At 38.2% G+C, this 23,676-nt stretch overlaps 1 protein-coding gene and 1 pseudogene across 2 annotated transcripts; both read right to left on the bottom strand.

The window, feature by feature from the left end:
* Nucleotides 1-2,766: 2,766 nt before the first annotated feature.
* Nucleotides 2,767-23,571, bottom strand: Ddias (DNA damage induced apoptosis suppressor). Of its 2 annotated transcripts, XM_059271303.1 has the most exons (7): nucleotides 23,463-23,571; nucleotides 22,289-22,373; nucleotides 19,849-19,974; nucleotides 14,820-14,948; nucleotides 8,010-8,171; nucleotides 6,702-6,819; nucleotides 2,767-5,601 (listed from the first exon to the last, which is right to left on the bottom strand). In XM_059271303.1, exons 4-7 carry the CDS (start codon nucleotides 14,930-14,932, stop codon nucleotides 3,274-3,276), a joined length of 2,721 nt encoding a protein of 906 aa, XP_059127286.1. In that variant the 5' UTR covers nucleotides 14,933-14,948; nucleotides 19,849-19,974; nucleotides 22,289-22,373; nucleotides 23,463-23,571; the 3' UTR covers nucleotides 2,767-3,273. The 2 variants fall into 2 exon arrangements, with proteins under 2 accessions (XP_059127286.1, XP_059127295.1); XM_059271312.1 differs by lacking the exon at nucleotides 19,849-19,974.
* LOC131903197 (small nucleolar RNA SNORA70) lies at nucleotides 11,465-11,587 on the bottom strand (annotated as a pseudogene).
* Nucleotides 23,572-23,676: the final 105 nt, after the last annotated feature.

The raw sequence follows: 23,676 nt of genomic DNA, 5'->3' as shown, positions 1-23,676 counted from the left end.
TGATGATATGTGGCAATATAGAAAGAAACTCTTTAAAGGCAACTCATGCAGAGATATTAGGTATGACATGTCCTATCTAAAAGTTTACCTTTCAATGGTTCAGCAAAAACCAAACTACTTCTTTTTCTACATAGGACACAGAAAGCAAATGTACATGGTCCTGGTTGGTTTTTGTTAACTTGACATGCTGGAAAGAGGAACCTCAACTGAGAAAATGCCTCTTTCAGATTGCCTGTAGGTGAGCCGACAGTGTGCTTCCTTGATTAACGACTAATATAGGTGGGCCTTCCTATAGGGGTAAGATGGGGAGTAGTAACATGCCAACCCTGTGTAGATTGTCTAAGTTGTATAAGAAAGCAGGCTGAGCATGCCAATGAGCAGCATTCCTCTGTGGTCCCTGCTTCAGTTCCTGCCTTGACTTCCTTTGATGCACTGTAATGTGAAAGTGTAAGCAAAATAACCTCTTTCCTCTCCAAGCTGCTTGGTCATGGCCTTGCCACGAGGACACACACACATAAAAAAGACCAAAGGCTGAAAATGGATCTAGGCAATACAGTTAGGTGCTGTTCAACTGTACTATTCTTCTCTTTCAAGGAAGGAGACACAGTAAACTATAGGAGGGATTATTTGGTACAAGATCCAAAGAAGACAGGCACAATCAATTAATAGTTCAAAGAGAAAGGTTACTACTATGACTCTATGTATCATTTCCTAAGATTAAAGGAAACCTAGAAAAACTGATGTAGGTGCAGCAAACTGAGAGTTATATCAACTACTTTTCTATTACTGTGATAAGTCATCATGACAAAGACAACATCAAGAAGGGTTTATTTGGGCCTAGGGTTCCAGAGGACTAAACAGTACTAAGTTAAGTAAGCTGAGAGCTTACATTGTAAAGTGCAAGCATGAATTGTGGAAGGCCAGCTCCCCACCTTTTAAAGGGTTCCTATGAGGAGGAGAGAGAGATAAGAAACTTTTAGATCGAAAGATAGCAGAGAGGAGACAGAAACACAGGATAGCTTCGGTATGACTTGGATCAAAATCCACAGGCACCTTCTGTGTTTTCAAAAGGGCTTTTTATAACAATGCCAAGGGGTGGGGCAAAAGACCTCCCCCTTGCTAGATCAAAGCACACCGCACAGCCAAGTGCAGACCCTTCCCAACACCTGATAACCATGCCAGTGGTCAAATCATCCCCTAAAGCAGCCCTACTGGGTAAAGCAAGCTCAGATTCTTGTAAGTTCTCACTAGGAAACCTCTGTGGGTCTCTACAATGAATTAGACAGCAAACTAGAAATGGCAGAAGCTTTTTAATCTCAAAGGCTTCTCCTCAGCGACACCTTTCTTCTAGCAAGGCCATACCTCCCCAAACAGCAGCACCAACTGGGGACCAAGTGTTCAAATACCCAAGACTATGGGGAACATCCCAATCAAACAACCACAAGAGTGATCTGAATATTACATATGAACCCAAGGAAGGAGAACAGCAGTCTGTTGGTGACATGAGGAGAAAAAAGATGTGGAATAATAGCTCCAGCATGGAATGGCAAAGCAAGGAGACAAGGAGCTTGCAGGATTTCACAGGGACAGCCAAAGTGCTGACTCCAGAGTCTGGGGATTACTCTTTTTGTCTACTAACACTCTAAGCTTATCTCCTGTAATAGAATATATTAGATTTGAATTATCTGATTATACATTCTAGGTCCAGCTTCTTATACAATGGGTTGTAAACTCATTTAGGGTCATGTAATTCAATGTTGGGCGTTAAAAAAGAAAAAAAAAAAACACACCTTTGGTAACAGTAAAAGGTTTCTGGAAAAAAAAAAAAAGCAATGTACAAGGAATCCAAGGTATCTCTGACAGTGTTGGACTGTTTCACTGTGTGACTTCACATTGGTTTTGAACATATTAACATGCACTTTGAGCTACGCATGCTATGACATGCGATGCCAACAAGTGTTGTATGTTATGGACCGAAGTGTTTTCACTACACAAACAATTTTCTGCTTACAGAAAGTTTAATTGTGGAAAACAAAGACATAATATTTTTCTATGATCATTCCTAAATATGTAAAGCACAAATTAATGTATATTTAAATTCCAGTGTAGAATGTTTGATTTTAAAAACTGCTGAGACTTGAGTTTCTATTTTTTCTAAAAAAATTATTTATGTGTTTGTTGTGCATCTCTATGATGTATGCACATGCATGTGTGCCTGCCCACATGCCTGTGGTGTGCAGTGGCTAGACAAGGGCTGCAGTTATAGGTGTTGCAGGAAACCTCGCTTGTTATGTGGGTGATAAGATCTGAATTCTGATCCTCATAATTGTCCAGCAAGTGATATTAGCCACTGTCACATTTCTCCAGTGCCTTGAGTTCCATCAAAAATTGTTAAATGAAGTTTAGCTTGGGATTAGTATAAAATTTTCAACCATCTCTGAAATGATCCTAAAAACACTTCGGTCATTTTGTACTACCCATTTATGCAAAGCAGCATTCTCACCTTTAACAATTCTAAGATCAGAATATTAATCAAATGTGAAAAACAATGAAGATGTTCTGGTACTGAAGTACCAAAGATTCGGTCAGCTTTGAACCTTCCTGTAAAAGAAACACATCTGCACTACTGCACTTTCTGTATAGTATTGACATTGCCTTGTCCAATAGACTAAAACGTACTGAGATTAGGGACCTTTTAGCTAGCCTTGTATTACAACCTCAGCCCAGCAGTTATGCTCTTCTTTTAGTTAACAATTAATAAAGATATTCTGGTTTGTAAAGGCTTTATTTCTGGATGTCTATATTTTAACAAATACTTTTAAATACAAAAATCAACAGATTAGTACACTCAAACGCAAGATAAAGTACTCAGTTACCTAAATCACAGGATTCTGGAAAAAAGTCTTGGAGAAACTTTGAAAGATCCAACAGCACTCAGTACAGTCCATTCTCTAGTAATGATTTTCTGTTAAGTGTTCAAAATACAAGGATTGCTTTCTGTGTCAACTAAAGAAAACTATTTCCAAACAGATTTGCCTTTATTTAAAATTTCTGGGAATTGGGTTCATATGACTTTATGTGAAAGTAATTTTGGTGACCAAGCACTTTTGTTTCAAACACTAAAAGTGGCAGTATTCTGAAAATGGAAGGCCACATTTGACCTCTGAAAAAACATCTAAAAATGGACTTTTCCTGTTTTCAGCCTGATCATTTATAGTTATCTTAGGACACTTCTGTTTTTGCAACCTTTCCTGTAAACATATTCCTTAACTTTTAATTAAGCATGTTGCTTTTATGTGCGACTTTCATCAGTTTCTTTCTTGGTAACTCTTTTTGGTCAGGGGAATAATGAACAGCAAGGCGTTTCCTTAAACACATGACTTTGAATCCAAGAATATCTGAAAGAAATCCTTTTCTGGTTGTAGGGGGATCCCATTCATCCATATCACTTTCAAGACACTCAGCAGTAGGGCAGTGGTCAAAAATCGCTGGTTGTGTCAAACTAGATATAACAGGACTTTTGGATTTCTGGCTAGGTGTTTTTACATTCTTCAGGCAGGATGAGGTGGCTTGACGCTTCTCATTTTCAGAAGAAATTTTTGTTTTATTATAGTTAGCATTAAGATTTGAATATAAGGAAGGCAATATTCCACGTAAGCTATGAATTCTTTGGTGGAAGCCTGCAACTGGAGTTGACTGTGAACATGGAACAAAGTCTTGGCTTTCTTCAAAATCACATTCTGAATCTGACTGAGAACTTGCTCTTGGATACCTTGACATTGATATGCTTTGCAAGGGTAGTTTTTGTGAAGGACGGCTGCAATTTTCATCTATAGGATAATTTTCTGTGCAAGATGCTTCCCACGGCAACAAAACATCCTGTGATATTTTGGTAACTTCTGTTCCAATGTCTTTATTTTTAGCAATACCATCAAAAAGATCAGCAGAAGCATTGTAGCTACCTTCATGATCAGCAGAATAACTTTGTGTTAAGTTATTATTGATAGGCCTGTGAGGTAATCCTTTTGCTATATTTGTATTTCTTGGACTACTGCAAAGAGTCTCTAAAGGATATGTAAGTTTCCGGCATATTGTAAAATTGTCATCTTGGTTCTTTGACCATCTATAATACTGCTTATTTTCTAATTTGTGAAGATAAGAAACATCACTGTATTTCTTAGAACACAAGCTTGCCAATTTTCCTTTTGTTTCTGAATGTGATTTTTCTCCACATCCATTAAAATATTTGTTACTAAGATAAGAAGAGTCACTTGTTGAGGTACTAGGCCTGAGTGAAATTTCATCCCTTTGTTGTAGGATCCCAGTGGTCCTCTTTTGGGTAACTGATGCTGCCATATCTTTTGAAGATGTAAACAGAGCTGACAGGCAAGTATCTGGTAGAAAATACTCTGAGATATCACTTCTATTACTGCCTATACAGACAGCCTCTGCTGTCTTGTTGGGTTTTGATTCTTTTTGAATTTGAGAACTTGGATTAGACTCACAGTTGGAAAAGGTCTCTTTACTAGAGTTTTCTTTCCCCATTGCTTGTGATGACCTTAAGCCTAAAGGCAGTGTAGTCAAGGCTCCAGTATTTCTCCTGGGAGTCACAGATAACCTGCTGTGCTCTGTGTGGAATTTATCAATGTCATTATCTGTAACCTGTTTTCTAGCCTTAGCGTCTGTCTCAGTTACAGCAATCTCACTTTCAACAACTGCCAGAAACTTGTTCAGGCTTTCAGAGAATGGCAGATCATCCCAAATCAAGGAGTCACAGTTCTGGAAAGTACTTGTTCTTTCCTCATGTCTGAGTGACGACAATGCAAATGCAGATCTCTCTTGAAGGATGGTGGTAGTATTTACGTCACGATGCTGGTGACATGGGATGTCATACTGGGAATATTCATTTTTAATTTCTGCTTCACTGTAGCATTCTTCATTATCTTCTTCAAAGGGTTCTTGCGTTTGTGAAGGGAATAAATTAGAGTCAGACAGCCTAGTTTCATGAAAACTGGGGCAAATTGGACTCAGATGATTAGCTTGTAAACCAAATTCTCCGCCCAACTTTCCTGTTATATTATTCTTGTCCATACAAGAAATAAGGCTCCGTGAACTCTGTAGAGGATCATGGCAGTTCTTAGAACCTGTGACTTCAGAAAAGGAGATGTACTGTCTGTTTTGGTTGGGAGTACCACTGGCTATGATTTGTTCTGAAGCTGAAGAGTCATTATTAGCTGTTACTTGTGAGTCAGTAGAAGTCAGTTCAAGTGATGGCTGCCAGAATCTGAAAAGGTCATCTCTGCTATAGGACTCCAGAAAACAGGATGTTTTCACAGAGCCATGTATGCTGCTAAGATCACTGTCTGAGTGATCTAAAGTGAGTGAGTTGCTGCTATACTCCTGAGAGTCACAATGATGTTTCTTGAAATTGGAACTGTGCAAAAGCTGATTTAAGTAGGCGATGACAGTAAAGCCTGTAACATGTGGGTCAGGCAGAACTATCTGGGAAGCTACTAGTGTTCTGACTTCTCCTTTGTGCTTACAGCATGGCTGCAAGAAGTTACTGCTGGCTGAGTCATGTTCACATACATCTCCAAAATTCTATGAAAGAAGTAAATGAATTTAATGAGAACAAAATGGCTTTCTCTTGGCTCAAGGAGAAAACATGAATTTAAAGGTTAAATGAGATATGATGATAACTCCTTTAACTCCAACTCCTGAAAGAATAGCACATACCAAAGACTATGAACTTGGGCACAGAGACTTAACTTCAAATCTTTGTTTCAGCAGTTACTAGGAATGCTGGGGTTCTGGATACATTATTTAACTCCTCTGTGCCTTATTTTCTCATTTATGAAATAAAGCCCGCTGATTAACAATAACAAAATTGTATAATACTTAGTATCCTATATTTGTGAAAGAAAAGAATAGAAAAAGGAAAACTAAACCATACAATATTTTAACAAAATAAAGTTCCTTAGCTCTTGGTTTCTGTCTTTGGGTTTTCCCATCTGGTAGTACTATATTCTCTCTACCACATCCCATTTAGAGTGTAATCAAATTTCCATTTGTTCTTTTTAGTTTAGAATAGTTTGTTACTACTCCTTCAAAGTTAGTACATTTTATCTCTTTCTACTATTATGTATATGTATTTAATTTAAAAACATTCTTCTTAATCTATTCTTTTTGTAGCTCTGTGTAGTCTGGAACTTGCTATGTAAACCAGGCTGGCCTTGAACTCAGAGATCGATCTGGCTCTTCCTCTTGAGCAATGGGATTAAAGGTGTGTACCACCGTATAGGCCTTAATATATTTCTAATGTTTTTAATCAATATTCAGGTATTTGTCTTTGACGTTATTTCTCTCCTTTTATAGAAGATACAGAATTTTACTACATAATTTGTACAGAACTTAGAGTAAAAGAAATCTTTCAAAACCAAGTATCTAATACTTCTTGCAATTCATAATAAATTTCCCCCCTTTAAAGCACTGAAAACATTGAATTGGGCTTCTTTGGCTTTTATGATAGGAGCTGTAACCTATAATATTAAAATAGATCGCGTGTAAGCTATTTCTGTAGTTTCAAGTGCTTCTACAAGCTCTAATACCTACATAACTTCTAAAAACAACTTGGAGAATTATAATCATCTCATTACAATGGGGATCAAGAGGACATTCAAAAGGAAGCTGCTCTCAATTACCGTCACTCCAAACACAAAGCTTTGTCCAACAAAACAATTCTCCACTGCTGTGGTCAATAGGCTCTGCGTTCTGACACTGTCCAGGGGTTCTGGGATTTCACTAGACTCCTCAAGGTACCTTTGGGAAAAAAAAAATAAAGTGATGAACTTGAAATTTTACCTTTGCAGTAAAATCAGAAGACACAATTATTTTAAAATATGGCGCAAACCTTGTCAGTTACATACAGAGAAAAAAAGTATGACCTTGGCATTTTGTCCCTACTAGATCCCCATAGTATAAAAAGAGAAAAAATATTTAAAGCCCCACAAAAAACCCAACTTATCCAGTGTGAACAAGATGCCTGCAAAGTCTGGGGAAGGAGCTTAGCAGGAGACTAGCATGTGTAAAGTGTGCCCTAAGTTCAATCTACAGTACCGAAGGAAAAAAGTATACACTTACTTACTCTCCAGACCCCAAAGCTACACTAGGGAAGAGTGAGAGCAACAGGGGCAGGAGTGGTGGTTTCCTTTCCTTGCAATTCTAGATGTGGTCCTTCTAATGTCCCTTTCCTAAATGAATTTGCTCTAAGGTACAATCATGAGCATGTTTCTTCTGAAAAATGACTAAGGAAAGAGGGAAGATGGTTGACAATGAGATAATTCTTTTCTTATGTGGATTCTTAAAGTCTCAAGGCTGTGTCTTACTAGGTCAGTGTGGTAGTTTGAACGTAACTGACCCCATAAGTTCATAGGGAGTTGCATTATTAGGACATGTGGCTTTGTTGGAGGAAGTGTGTCACCATGAGGGCAGGCTTTTGAGGTTTCCTGTGCTCAAGCTATACCCAGCGTCAGTTCACTTCCTGCTGTCTGCGGATCAAGATGTACAATTCTCACCTCCCTCTCCAGCACCACGTCTGCCTGCACACCACCATGTCCTGCCATGATAACAGACTGAACCTCTGAACTGTAAGCCACCCCAGTTAAATGTTTTCCTTTATAAGAGTTGCTGTGGTCATGGTGTCTCTTTATAGTAATAGAAACCCTAACTAAGATAGTCAAACTCAAGGGATAAATCTGCAAGAATTTATGACTGAAAGAATTGACTAACTTGGATTAGAATTTTATATTTTAAATAGTAACCCCAAACTTAAAACATATGTATTTATGCAAAATTTTCTTTTTCCAGTAGATTACCTTTTAAGGAAACTGATGGCCTGAGATAAAGAGTTTCTTTTTATTAAATGCAAATACCTTTAACATATGTATTTTCAAACCCTACTGGCATGCTAGAAGAGCAGTCAGGTAAAAGAATTCTTTAAAGACTCTTACCTCTTCAAACCAGTGGCAGTGAGTCCAAAAAATGTGTCTAAGCAGCTCCCAAACACAGTAATGAGACACAATTTGCTGGATTCTGCCACTTTTAAGGAAAGTCTGTATCTGTAACTGGCACTTTCAGCTTTGCCAGTAGAGCCACACTTGGGACAAGAAAACCTAGAAAAGTTGGGGAGACAGCACAGGGTTGTCCAAATTTAGGATGATAGTTTGTATAGCAATAGCAAATTTACTTCTTCTTAAACTATTTACAATCAACAACTTTTTTTTTCTCTTTCCTGAGAGAGGATCTTGTGTGACATAACTGGCCCCGACTGTTATGTAGCTAGGGCTGGCCTTGAACTCTTGGAACCCTTGACCTCTACCTCCAGGAAGATGGGACTATAGTCATGCACTACTATAGCTAGTTTGATGAACTTTATAGATTTTAGTACCACCAAACTGAAAGAAACATATACCAAACTGCTAAGAAACTGATGGGAAACAATGTAACAAAATAATAACCTTGAAATATTTATATATCAAGAATTTACTTGTAAGCCAGGCAGATCTCTGAATTTGAGGCCACACTGGTCTACAGAACTAGTTCCAGGACAGCTAGGGCTACACAGAGACCTTGTTTTGAAGAATACAATACAATAAAATAAAATGTCATTAAAATTTGCTTGTATTTTTCTTAATGTCCTGAAATTTAAGTTTTAAAAAGATTTCTTTTTCTCTATGTGTATGTATCTGTATGTGTATACAGGTGTACAGGTGCCCTCTGAGAACAGAGGTATTGGATGCCCTGGGGCTAGAGTCATGATCTCCCCAACTCCTAAAAATTACTTTAATTCACCAGGATATGTTAAGAATATTAGATTATAAAAACTAGGTATCAAAGGCATACAACTTAACTTGTTAAGTTAATAAGATAAGATGCAATTGTAACCAAAGGGAAGTTAAAAATGCACATCAAGTGTAAATCTCTTGTTATATACTGCTTGGTCTTGGAATAGTTACTAGATGCTTGAAATCCTGAGGACTGGGTCTGTAAAATCCAATGCACAGGAAAGACAAAACAAAATCAAGTGATCACTATGGCACAATCTTATCAAACTAATGTTAGTCTGCTTCTTATTGCTGTGCTTATACTGTATTTTCCTCAGGAATTCTTGCCATGTCTTGCTGGGCAAATTCTTCACCACTGAGCTATAGGCCCAGGTGGTATTTTTCCTGCTCTAGTCTGCAATATCTTAGAATTGTGAGCTTCATTTTTTCATGAAACACGGTAACGGAAGAAACTAGGGTCTTATTTTTCCATGTTGCAATAATTTGGCTTAAGACAGCGGGGAAGCAGAAACAGAAACATCCAGGTTAACAATGGCTTCATATGTTTGACTGCTGCCAGGGAGCTAATTGGTGCAGTCTATACTCCTTAGCTCTTGAAACGATTCAACACTATCACAGATTTGTGCTAATTATTATTTTTTTTTGCAACACTGAAGATGAATCTGTACGAATCCATTCATATAATCTCATTCAAATCTGCTAATCTGTGCTATAAAATGGCCATAGAATAAGGAAAACTGACTTACTATAATATAAACCTATTTTTATTAGTCCCAAGGTATAGTAGAGTGAATTGTTTCAAATATACATAATAAATTTTTAGTTTTAAAGTAATAATGCATTTATGTATGGTGCAAAATTACTAGCAAATCTTAAAATAATATGCACCAATATTTTGTATTTATGGAAGTTTCTAACACATATCAATTCATTCTGTGTTTACCCTCTTTAAAAATGGGAAAACTGGTTTGAATTTTTGCCCAAGGTGGCAGTGAATTTTGTCTCAAATCTGAAACTGCCATTTCCTATCCTGAAGTTCTTAATTTTTTTCTTATCATAACTATAAAAAAATATGATTAATGACAAATATAATGACAATGATAGCTTAACAAAACCCAGGTCTATTTGTTTTACCGTATGTATATAATATATTATGCATATACTTTTATAAAACATAAATATATTGAATGTATTTACTTCACCTCTCAAAAACTTTAACAGCATACCAATCACCTGAGGATCCTGCTAAAATTAAAATTCTGATTCTGTAAGCCTGGGACAAGACTCATAGGATAATTCTGTATTTCTAATAAGCTGCCATGTGAAGCTGATGGAAAAGCAAGGGCATAGACAATATATTCAAAACAGAGACCTCTGATTTAAATTCTAGATCCATTCTCAGACAAGCGGAGCTGCCTAGAAGACTCTCAGAGCAACTGGAAAGGATGCTCCCCAAACTGTTGAGCTGCCTACAGGCTGTGTAATGTGCCCCAGGTCTCCAGCTATCAACGAGAAGTCATCCATGCTGGTGGGCTGGGCCTTGGTGATGCAGCTGTCTCTGAGTCATTTCTGCTCCTGTATCCAGATTCCTGTAAGTAACCCCAGGAAAACTCACTGGTTCACCAAGCTGGACTTGGGTCTGTCGTCAGTTCCCTATCTGGGGTGAGTAGACATTTGTTCAGGTCTCCCCAGGAACAGTGCCTCACAAGCAGCTCTGATTCTCATTTCCAGTCAGGGAAAGGAATTTATGAGTGTTGAGACAGATCCTTAGACTAAAGGAACTATAGATTTGTTCTATTAAGTTACTCAGAAGACAATTTGCATGTTTGAGTTGGGTATATTTATCATATACAGCAGAGACAGCCTATGTGGATAAATCTCTTATAATTTTTGGCATAATATACATCACATATATGTCATCCTGAGTGTTCGTTCATGTACACACTTGGTAGTTAAGTACTTATATTAACTTCTATATCAATGTCTTATCTTCGTATCATGGAACTCTTCCAACTGAAATCTAACTTGAATTCTAATAAAAGAATGAGAATGCTGAAACTAAGGTGAGGTCTTCAGAGACCTACCTACTACTACACTTAGAGATATTTATGATTACTACTCCAATCTTTCCCCAAAAGTGAGTCCATGATGTAATAAGACTCTGAATATTGTAATTTGTGTATTTCTATGTGTGCAGGTGTCTGTGGAGGCTAGAGGTTGATGCTGGGTGTCTTCCTCTACTTCTCTCCAATTTAAATCCTCAGGAGTGCAGGGCTTGTCACTTGTTCAGAGGACCACACTGGAGATATAATGACCCCACAGCCATCATATGCATCAATATCAGTCTTTTCTCAACTACTATGCCTTCAAATTCATCTGCATTAAATTTGGTGTAGCCCCATTTCGAGATCTTCTGATGCCCAGGGAACTTGCACTTGGCTCCATGAAGGGCCTCAATCACATGTTCCTTATTCTTCAGCTTGGTGTGGATATACATGACGACCTGGGCAGTGTGAACCCTAGTCAGTGTGCCCCAGGGCTTCACAAAAGCACCCCCCATACCTTTCTGGAGGTCAGACTGGAGAAAGCATTGATATAAGAGACATGATTGTCCACCATAAAATTGTCTTCAAGGTTCCTTAGGAAAACCCATATAAGCAACAGGCTGCATATACTCCAAGGTCGCTGCTGTTTGCAGCCATTGCATATTAGATCCCTAGGAGGAATGCCTTATTTGGTTTGAGATAAGAGTCTTTCATTGAATCTGGAACTTACTGATCAGCAATACTACCTACCAGCAAGCTCCAGGCATCATCCTGCCTCTGCTTCCCTGGCACTGGCACTATAGACAAACACCAACGTTTTAAAAACCATGGTGTGGGGTTCTGAACTCAGGTCCTCATGCCTGCACTGCGAACACATCACCAAGTCATCTCATTAGCCCTCAGGCTAGTCTTTAAAGATCTCTACATAAGACACAAAACACCTACTATGGCTGCCATTGCTAAGGATTTGGGGTAAAAACAGGATCTGCAAAGGCTATGGTGTAGGGACTCATCACAAACTTGGCTAAGGTAGTGGGGCAATGGAAAAGAAGAATTTCTGTCTTCTACGTTGGCTGATTTCTAGTAAGAAAAAAGGAAAGTAGAAGTGAAAATAGGAAAGGTTAAGTATCAGAATTGAGTTTTGTGGTGTTGTTAATGTAATATGAATAGGTACATTGCTACTTTCTAGTGGATTAAATTTCCACAGGTAAGGACCATGTGCTTTGGGGTTTTATGCATCTAAATGATACAGCTGGAGCTCTTTTCCTGTGGGATTTTAAGTGGAATTTGAATATAAACTGCACTGTTGGTTCAGAAGTAATATGGCAAGTATGAATATAGACCCTAGTCATATTGTTTAGCCTTGAATGTTTCTTTCTGCCCCTAACTAGCTGGGTGTGTGATTTGGGGTAAGTTACTTCACTTTTCTAAGCTTCAGCTGTCTTCAAATTTGGTATCAACAATAACACCCACTTCATAAAAATCTCTTGTATTAAAGGAAAATAATATCTGCAAATCTCCTAGCACACAGTAAACATTCATACGTGGTATATATTGGTAACACTAGTCTAAAGAGCTAACAGTGGTATTATTGTTCAACCCAAATTTTTGTGAAAGATTATCTTCAAGATAAACGCTTGGTCTGTTGGGTATGGTAATGTAAGCCTGTGATCTTAGTACTTGGGAAACAGAGGCAAGAGGATCACAAGTTCAAGGCCAGCTGGGATATATAGTGATACTCTATCTCACTTGGAAAAGACCACAAAGTTTTAAAAATACTTTGTATCTATATAGCTGATTATAAAAATTCTAATGTTTTTTCTCCAGTTTTAGCCCCAAACTAGTTAAGTGACTTGTGCAAGACCACAGCTATAACTGAGAGTTGGGGAATGATATTGTGGCTAATGTTTATAATCTCCCTATTTGAGATGCTTAGACAAAAGGGCTGCTACAAGTTTGAGGTTAGATTGTGATATACAGTGAGTTCCAGGCCAACCTGGGTCACAGAGTAAGACCTTGTCTTAATCCCCTGCCATCCAAAAAAGTGGCAGTGGTAAGATTAAACTCAGGCATTCTGGTTCCATAGAATAATGCTGTCAACTATCATGATATACTGCAATAGGAAAAGTATACTTGTAAGAGATTTTCAGTAAAAATGGGTGGCATCTTAGAAATCCTCATATATATCACGTATTGTACTAGATTTCTGTGCATTATCTCTATAATTATTCCACATTGTAGGTATCATTATTCTACTTTACAATAAGTATTTAGGCTCACAGAATCTCCATTTCTTGCCCTGTAACATACTCTGAGTAGCTGCTACCACCCATCTGCAATTCTATGAACTCTAAATATTTCATAGTGTTTTTAAGAAAGGTTCTTGATTCTTCCTCAAACTCCATTCAATTCTAAATTGGTCAGTGACTATGAAAATTTTTAGCTCACTAATTCTATTTACATATTACTAGGTGTTACTAACATCTTTATCTTAAGTCTAGACACAAAGTTGTAGAAAAACTCCAAAGCCAACTTTTTATTTCTAGTCTACAAAGATAGGTGGTATACCTTGGGCTCTCAACTATACTTAGCTACAATGATTTTATCATGGTATTCAGATGTAGCCAAACAACGTTGTTGATGTACAATAAATTAACAATAGATTAATAGAATTTGAGAATATCTGACTTCAGAGTACTTGCAAAAGTTTCTGAGCACTGACATGACTTAAAATGTTGTAGACTTTGAAACCAGGGGTAAGCTGGGTAGTGGTGGCGCACGCCTTTAATCCCAGCACTCGGGAGGCAGAGCCAGGCGTATCTCTGTGAGTTCGAGGCCAGCCTGGTCTATAGAGCGAGCTCTAGGACAGGCACCAAAACTACATGGAGAAACTCTGTCTTGAAAAACCAAAAAAAAAAAAAAAAAGAAACCAGGGGTAGCACAACAGACCACCTTGGATTGCAGAGACCCATTCACTAACAAACAAACATCCATCCATTTTGGAGCTTTTTTTTTTTTTTTCAGATTTAGATTAGGAATACTCAACCAACAAAGTTTATGCAAATATTCTTAAATCTCCAAAGTTCTGAAATCTGAAACGCATCTGGTTCCAACCATTTTATAAGTAATAGTAAGGATGGTGCCAGCTACGAAATTTACTTATTTATATTAAAAAAATAAACCGGGCGGTGGTGGTGCACACCTTTAATCCCAGCACTTGGGAGGTAGAGGCAGGCGGATCTCAGTGAGTTCCAGGACAGCCAGGAGTGTTATACCGAGAAACCCTGTCTCAACCCCTCTCCCCCCAACCCCCGAAAAAAAAAAATAAACCTGAGGTGAGGACCATGAAAAAAACAAAATAAACATTCTTAAAACTTCCCCTAGAAACTGAATTAGCACTCAATTCTATTCTAAGATTAACAGAAGAACCAACTCTGAGGATTCCTGAGAGAATCTGATGTTCTGGTATGGTGAATTTAGTGTGCATCTTCCCCCAAGTCATAGAAAGTGTCTACTTGTATTTCCCCTCATGTGGGAGGCCAGCTCTCACTTTTTCCATGGTTCCTACGAGGAGGAGAGACGGATAACAAAATATTAGATAGAAAGATAGTGAACAGGAGAAAGACAGAAACACAGGATAGCTTTGGGAGGACCTGGGTCAATACCCAACGGCCCCTTCTGCCTCTTCAAAAGGGTTTTTTATAACAATGCTAAAGGGCAGGGCAAAAGACCTCCCAGCTTGCTAGATCAAAGCATATCACACAGCCAAGTGTAGATCCTTCCAAACACCTAGTAACCACGCCCATGGTCAAATCATCCCCTAAAGCAGCTCTGCTGGGTAAAGCAAGCTCAGATTCTCGGACCCTGAGTAAGTTCTCACTAGGAAACCTCTGTGGGTCTCTGCACCCTCACATACGGTCTTTAATTTTACCTTTTGGAGTCAAGGACTATACGAGAGAAGCACCTTTGACATGATGGATATATAAAACTTGAATTTTGGAGAGCAAGCACTGAGGCAAGAAGGAATTTCCGTCTTCTATTCATGTGTCTATATTTTGTCCTATAAAAGAAAACAAGCATGGGACTCAATGCGAATGTTAGATCACATGTGAATTTTTTCCTTATGAAAACCAGTCAGTCGGGGCTGGAGAGATGACTCAGAGGTTAAGAGCACCGGCTGCTCTTCCAGAGGTCCTGAGTTCAACTCCCAGCAACCACATGGTGGCTCACAACTATCTATAATGAGATCTGGTGCCCTCTTCTGGCTTGCAGGCATAACGCTGTATACATAATAAATAAATAAGTCTTTAAAAAAAAAAAAAAAAAAAAAAAAAAAGAAAAAAGAAAACCAGTCAGTCAATATTATCTTTTGTTTCATTATCAAAATGAAGGCAGTGTCAATATACTGGCTTTTTTTTTTTTTTAAAGCACTGGGAGATTAAATCTAGGGCTACATACATGGTATTCAAGCACCCTATTACTGAGCTACATCCTAAGCTCTATAATGAGGTACTGAAAAACTGAACTACTACTTCTGAATAAGTAGTATATTCTAGTAATTCAGAAGAGACATCATTTATCCTGTTGACATTTTTTTTTTAAATAAATTTATTCATTTTTTTATTTTATGTCCTGGCTGCAGTTTCTGCTCCCTCCTCTCCTCCCAGTCCCTCTTCCCACTCCCCTCCGTTCCCACTTCTGCTCAGTTTCTGTTCAGGAAAGGGCAGGTCTCCCATGAGTATCAACAAAGCATGGCATATATAGTTACAGTAAGACTAAACACCTCCCCATGTATTAAGGCTGAGGAAGGTGACCCAGTATGAGGAGTAGGGTCCATATTTTTTACAAAGGATATTATTAGTTGCGTTACAATTTTAATGGGAAGGATATTCCATGAACCAACTTCTTTCTTCCTCTTCACTGTGCTTTTGAGGGTTCTCCCTATTGTGTACAGGCTGGTCTTGAACTCATGGGCTAAAGTGATCTTGAGTAGCTTCAATTACTTGGACAGAAGCTGAAAACTGCTTTAGTAGGTTTCATTGAGTAGTTTTAGTTTGGGGATAGAAAAGGGACTTACATCTAGCAAATAAAAATATTATAAAGTCTAGGAGGTCAGGTTTTGTTTTTTTTTTTTTAAAAAAACATTCCTTGTTTATATATAAGCCTATCAAATAAAAGAGCAACGTTCTCTACTTTTCTAATTTTAATTTAAGTTTTTTAAATTGTACATGGGCTTACCAATTTTCTCATGGACTAGCTTATACTAATAAGCTAATAAAATAAATGTTTTCAAATAAAGGACTCTGTGTTTCAGAGAGTTATATCAATTTGTAAAAATGTATGACCTGTTTTGGAAACTGGTATCAGCAAATTCTGGCAGTGGAATTCAGTTAGGCATACCTTTTCAAATATCATCACCAGAAATGTGTTGACTGTGGAAGATTCATATGAATCCTGTGTCAGAACATGACATTTCTATGAAAATAAGATTTTCCCATGGAGGTCTCATTAGATATATAAACTACACTTAAGGGTAGACCCCATGCCCAGCAGTAGATGGCCAACACAAAATAAAATCAATGATATTTTGGCACCATATTTCTTTGTTTGGGCATTGTTTTTCTTATTGAAAAACAGTAAGAAATCTTTTGCTTGTACATATTGGTTTCTGAATTTTTATGGATTTTGTTTTTGTGTGTGTGTATATCTGTGTGTTTTTCTTTTTTTAAATTCTTTTTATTTGCTTGTTTCTTTTTTTCCTCCACCAGTTTTTCCCTTTTATTGGAAATAGATTTTTTTCCCCTCATATAATACATCCTGATTACGGTTTCCTCTCTTTCTATACCTCCCAGTTCCTCTCTACCTCCCCTCCCATTCCAATCCATTCCCTTTGTCTCTTAATAGAAAACAAACAGGCTTCTATAGGATAATAAAAATATAATAAAACAAAAATTAACATATTAGAATTGAACAAAACAAACAAAAAGAAGGAAAAGAGCCCAAGAGAAGGTACAAGATTATTGTGGGCCTATTTTCAGGAGGTCCAACATAGAATTCTATAGTCAATGTGGATATTCAACATGATTCCTTATGCACGGTTGTACCATCGCTTGACAAGTAGGCTTGTGCTGTTTAAGAAAAGCAGCTGAATGGGAATCTGGGAGCCAAATAGTAAGCAGTGTTCCTCCATGGTCTCTGTTTCAGTTCCTGCTTCTAGGTTCCTGCCTTGGCCTCCCTCTGTGAATGACTATAAACTGCAAGCCAAATTAACTGTTTCCTCCACCATCAAAAATATTCTTTATGAATTTTAATATATAGGAATTTTAGATGGATTGATTTTTAATTTAACTAAGTCACTGTGCTATATTGTGGGTACATATTTTTTCCCCCAAGTACCAGGATTGAACCCTGACCTCACATGCACTAGGCAAGCACTTTACTACCAGCCTACACTTTCAGTATCTTTTTGAGAGAGGGCCCTGTAAGTTTCCCAAGGCTGGAATTTGTGATTCTCCTGATTCAGCCTCCGAGTAGGTAGGATTACAGATCTGTGCCACCAGGACAGTCTAGATAATACAACTTACCAATACAAGAAAAACAATATAAGCATGACATTTTAGAATTAATTTATAAATTATGCAAGGATGAATTGCTCACATTTTAAGAAGGTTGGCTGTTGCCTTTTATTTAAGGGTTTATTGCCCTCTAGTGGATCTAATATGTATGTAAAAACAAAAAAACAATTGTAATTTACAGGTAAATTAAGAATTAAAATGAAAGGGTCCATTTTTTCATTATTTTCACTATTGGTGCTTTACCTGCCAAGTCAGAATGACAAAAAGAATTTAAGAATTAAAATAAAAGAGTTCATTTTTTTTTTTTCATTATTTTTACTATTGGTGCTTCACCTGGCAAGCCCAAATGGTAAAAAGATACTTCATTCATTGGACGAAGGACAATACTAGAGGAAGCTCCTTTTAAGTACCCAAGAGTTTGTTTTTTTCTTTGTTTTCATAACCTGTATCCTTCATTATAAATATCTTCTATCTTATATCTCTACTACTTGGCATGGATTACGGTGAATGCATGTTTGATAAGGTATCAGGATTGAATAAGTACTAAAATTAGGAAAACATTATAGACCTGAGAACAACTTCATATCTGGCTTCCCTCTAATTTTTTCTCCTTTCTATTTTGTTGGGAAGGATGACAGTACAGTATTACATTTCTTTCAGCTCCATCAGTCAGCAAACCATGTTCCAACTTAATAAGCTCAATATATTTACTTACTATAATATACTGTACACTTGCTAAATGCCAATTGTTGCTATATGTAAGTTAAGGACAGACAGACACAGTCCTTTCCTAGTTATTAGATTTATGTTCTAGTATAAGAGATGACAGAAAATGATGAAAAAAAAAAAAACCAAACAAACAAAAAAACAAAAAACCTCTGTACTGGTGACAAGTGATGTAAGTGTGTACACAATACCATGAGAAAATATAGAGACTGATCAGGTTTTTACTTGGAGGTAAGGTGGGGTAAGGGAAGAGACAGGATTAGGATAATATAATTTTGTTTAGAAAAAAGTATTTTCTGTCAGAGTGATGGCATTAAAAATATCATTAAAATTTTTTATACATCTAAAATATTTTCTCAGTGTATAGTTTTGGGGGGAATATTTACTTTATTTTTATTTATATGTATGTATTTGTCTCTATGTGTATAAGCATCTGTGTGCAAGTACCCATGGATCTCCTGGAGGTGATATTACAGGTGGTTGTAAGCCGCTGGATATGGGTGCTGAAAATTGAGCCTAGATTCTCTACAAGAGCAGCAAGATCTCTTAACAGCTAAGCCATTTCTCCCCTAAATGTATAGCTTTTATAATAAGAAAAACACAACAAAAATGCTAGGTAGGAAACTTAGCAATAACACAAGGAAACATCAGCTCTTCCTAATCTCACACATATGAAAGCAGAAATAAGATTGGGAAGGAATCAGGGGGAAAGTCTAAGTGTTATGTACACTGAGGAGAACTAATTGTTCCTTTGTCTTCCAGAGATCGTCTAGGTCAGTGTCCATGAAGGAAGGCACAGGCTTAGTCTTAAAGCTATATGGGGGAACTATACTATAGCAAAGATACTTCCTAATTTATCATGAAGAAGAATTGTAACAAGGAAGCTGGGTGTTGTGGTACACACCTTTAAGTCCAGCACTCAAGGCAGAGGCAGGAACATCTCTGTGAGTTCAAGACCAGCCTGGTCTACAGAGTTAGTTCCAAGACAGCCATGGCTATACAGAACTGTCTTGGAACACCCCCTCCTGCCACAAAAAAAAAAAAAAAAGAAAGAAAAAGAGAGGTATAACTTCATGTTAAGATAAAGTGTAAAAAGAAAGGTACTTAATGAAGGACCATGGAGTGAATTAATATGTAGAGCATCCTCTTCACTCTAGAGATAGTTCTGTCAATGGCAATGAGGTAAGATAGAAAGGGAAAACTGAGGGGACATGAGAAGGGAAAGAAGTACCTATAGTTTGTCTTTCTTACTGAGTCCAGAAACTTTAATGCAATTGATAAGCCAAAGTTGTATATGTAAATATATGATCTGAAGACTTTTCAAATATGGATGTTAAAAACAGCAAATAAACTTCTAGCTAGGATTTTTTGAGTTTTAACATTCACAATCTTCTTTCATCCCTAAACCTAAGCAGTTCACCTCAGAAGTTCTCTTCTGAGGCATAGCAAGGATCAGGTTTAGCTGGTAGAGGTCCCTAAGGAGGAAGGGAACTCCTCTGGCTGCTGGTTGATATGCTGAGAGGTTTCCCTGCTGCTGCTAACAGCACTGGATATAAATTCATTGATTATAACAAGGGACAGCACACACAAGACCTGCACAAGCTCTAAAACAGACAAAAATCCCAGCATGGAAAAGGAGAACAGAACAGAAATTCTTACCCCTAGTCAAGAAGCTATTTTCAACTGATAGTCGCTGGGAGGAGGAAGTCACTTTTCTTCAGCGGAGTGCCACTGAATATATAAAGCACACTCCATGGCAAGGCCAAAACAAGTTGGACTCTTTCTCTTAAGGGAGAGAAAGAACATAAAGTAAGGTAAGCAGAGAATTGGGGAAGGTGCTGGGAGAGGGGAAAGAATATGATCAAAATAAATTATACAAAATTATCAAAAAATAAATATAATGGATCCTATCTTAAGGTTTTTAATTCAGTTGGGTTCATAATTTCTTTTGAATGCATTCTTCTGTGCAAAGTCTTCACATCATTATGTGATCTAACCAGAGAATTTAAATGACTAATTAAAAGTCAGGATGCAGTACAGGAGAGATGGCTCAGTGGTTAAGAGCACTGGCTACGCTTCCAGAGGACCTGGGTTTGATTCCTAGTACCTGTATGACAGCTCACAACTGTCTGTTAATATCCACAGTTAACAGACAGTCTCAGGAGATTCACTGCCCCTTTCTGGTTGCCACAGGAACCATGAGTGTATGCACTGCACAGACTTACATGAAGGTAAAACACTTGTACATAGAGAATATAAAAATAATAATGAAAAATAAATTTAAAAAAGTTAGGATGCAGGTGGAATCATATCTGGATATCATGTCTTCTGACAAGTAGGCCACCAGTCTTTCCAGCCCTTCAGATTGTCTGCCCAGCATCATACTTAATAAGCTACGTTTCTCAAGACTGTTGAAAGCATGCAGTCATCCTGGAGGAAGTCAATCCTCCACTCTAATGATATAAGGGGGAGGGGTGAACTAGTTCCCTTTTTTTCACTCCTTCCACTTTTCATGTTGACTCAGGTATTGCTCAGCGGTAGAGCAAACCTAAACACAAAAATACAAACAGCACACACACCACTACCATCACCCAAAACCTAGAAGAAAACTTTTCATGCCTTGTGAGATAATCCTAGACTTCTGATTTCCTGTTTTACAGGCCAGAGGCCTCACTAGAAAAGGGGAAATTACTGTGAATAGTTTTCTTAACACCTATGATCTCCTTCAAAAATACAATATCTAACTTTTCAAAAGGCAATCAGAAGGATGTCCTAAAGGATATTGAAAATTAAATGCACAAAAGACAGAAACAAAATTTACAGCAGAAGGTAAAATACTCTTGAAAATTACATGGAAAGCCTCACAGGGTGTTCAATACAGTTTTTCTATTTTTGGTATCATTTCTGGGATATTTGTAACAGAGATGGAGAAGCTCAGAGCATTTGAGGTAGAGAATAAATAGGACTTCTGTGTTCCAGATCAGGAAGTTATTTGTGGATCAGGCAGACAACCTGCTTTATTTATCAATGTGTATCAATAAAACAATGCAAAGACTTCCATAATGTAACTTCTTTCACATGAGCCAACTATATTTGGAAGTCTCACAAATTCAAAGTTTAATAAGTAACAAAAAATTGAATGCTTTTAAACCTTTTTTTGCCACAAAATCTTCTCAATTTTGGTACTTAGTAATACTTCTCACTAGCCATATGGCCAGATACCTAAGACTCTTCCTTCCCTCATCCACTCCCACCCTTCATATGCCACATCATAGCCACCATTTTACATTTTACTCTTTTTTTTTGTTTTTTTTGTTTTTTTGAGACAGGGTTTCTCTGTGTAGCTTTGCGCCTTTTCTGGATCTCGCTCTGTAGACCAGGCTGGCCTTGAACTCACAGAGATCCACCTGCCTCTGCCTTCCGAGTGCTGGGATTAAAGGCGTGCGCCACCACCGCCCGGCTACTCCTTTTTTTTGTTTGTTTGTTTTTGAGACAGCGTCTATCTATGTAGTTCAGGCTGGCCTCAAACTCACAAAGATCTGCCTGTCTCTGTCTCCTGCCCAGCTTATTCTTTCTTTTTAATAGTTATTCTTTTAGAATTTCATACAATATATTTTGATCATGTTCTTTCCCTTCCCCCACCTTCCTACCCACCCACCTTCAAGTTCTTTCTCAAACATAAAAAGCAAAGCTGGGTGTGGTGGTATCCACCTTCAATCCCACCTGGAGGCAGAGGCAGAGTGATTTCTGTGAGTTTGAGGCTAGCCTGGTCCACACAGTAAGCTACAGTCTAGCCAAGGATACATAATGAGACCCAGTTTCAAAAAAAGACCCAAATCCATTATGGCTAGATACCTAGGACTCCTCCTTCTCTTGGCCCCTTCCCCAGAAAGCCACATCATAGTTACCAGCTTAATATCAATTCTTTAGACAGGACCTTCCAGACCCATGCTTATCTACCCCCTTTTTAAAGACAGGATTTTTTTTTTCTGTAGCCCAGGCTGGCTTCAAACTGGAGTGCCAGATTATAGATGTACTTCACCACACTCAATTTTGCTATTCTGTTTGTTAATTTTATCCAAAAAAAAAAGGTACTTACCCTTAGGACAGCAATCTCTCTTGTTAATCGAAGTCATCCAATACCTGGTCATTCTTGGCATAGTGGGAGGCACTTAAAAATTTACCTGAAGAATGAATAAAAGATTAGGGAGTGCTCTGTGATCCAGTTTTGCAAGGTCAGGAAATAGCTTTTAAGAAGGCTTTGGAAGCCAGCCTTGGAGGCACATACCTATAAATCTAGCATTTGGGAGACAGAGGCTGGATGATTAGGAGTTCAAGGCCAGCTTTTGGTATGAAATCCTGTTACCCCCAACTAAAATAAATAAATAAAAATAAAGTTTTGCAAACTAAGAAACAACAAGAGTCAGAACAAGCCTGGGGTGTGGACGGAAATAAAAAGTTGGGGGGGGGGTTGGGAGGATGATGCCTTTGAGGAACAAAAAAGAAACCCTGGGATTGGGGATAATTCAGTGACATATGGCATGAACGGAGTGTGATATTCTGGGATTGATCTCCCACACTGAGAGGTGTGTGCGTCGTTGTGGCAAGGTCTAGAACTGAAGTTGGAGAGGCAAGCAAGGCCAAAGGGCTTCTAACATAAGTTAAGGAATTTGGACTTAAAACATCGGGGAAAACAGGAGCATCTAAAGAGTTTAAACGGAGAGTACCTTGGTCAAAATTTTCACCTATCTGCCTGTGGGGAATGGACAAGCAGGGGAAATACGACTGTCACACCTATGCAACACTCACAGGTTAGATTATGGTCGTGGCAGTGTTCAGTGGAGAGTAGGGCAGAATTTCAGAAGTGGATGCGACAGATCAAGGAGTCTAGAAATCTTTCAATTTCTGGATTGCGAGCATTATTCGGCTAAATATTTTCTCTAGGCAATCAAAGCAATTCGAATGAGAAAAACAAAAACAAAAAAACCTTTCCCAGCACCAAGCACTACTCTGCATAGTAGTCAGCTGACACAGTTTTACATCTCCAGAAGAAAGTCGAGGCTTCCACTCTCTGGACTTCTGGGGCTCTGCAGCAATGGTAAATGTTGATAAACACTCTCCAAGGAACATGAAAATGACTTCCCCTCTAACCTCGTATCCGCTCTTTACGGCGATGGGTCCTGAAATAAAACCATGTGGAGCGCAGGGCCACAGCGCCTCGTTAGTAGTCTGTCCACCTAGAGCCCCTCAAGAACTTTTCTTCAGCCTCTCACCTGAGGCAGAGGATCGGGACAAGGCAGGGCAACCACGGAAGGACGCCGGCAGCCCAGACTCAGCGGCTCAGCAAACGCCAGCAATCGAATCTCCCGCCTTCCCTTCCGCCTTGACGGAGCTTCCCGAGAGCCAATCAGAAAAGCCAATCCGCAGGGCGGGTCACTTATTCCGGCGAGCGACCCTCCTTGTCAGGCTGAGGGTAGAGACGGGTTT

Source organism: Peromyscus eremicus, chromosome 1 (assembly GCF_949786415.1).
Source record: "Peromyscus eremicus chromosome 1, PerEre_H2_v1, whole genome shotgun sequence".
In the NCBI taxonomy this organism is placed as follows: Eukaryota; Metazoa; Chordata; class Mammalia; order Rodentia; family Cricetidae; genus Peromyscus; species Peromyscus eremicus.
Note: the sequence above shows the minus strand (reverse complement) of the source record. Positions and strands in the feature narration are given on the sequence as shown.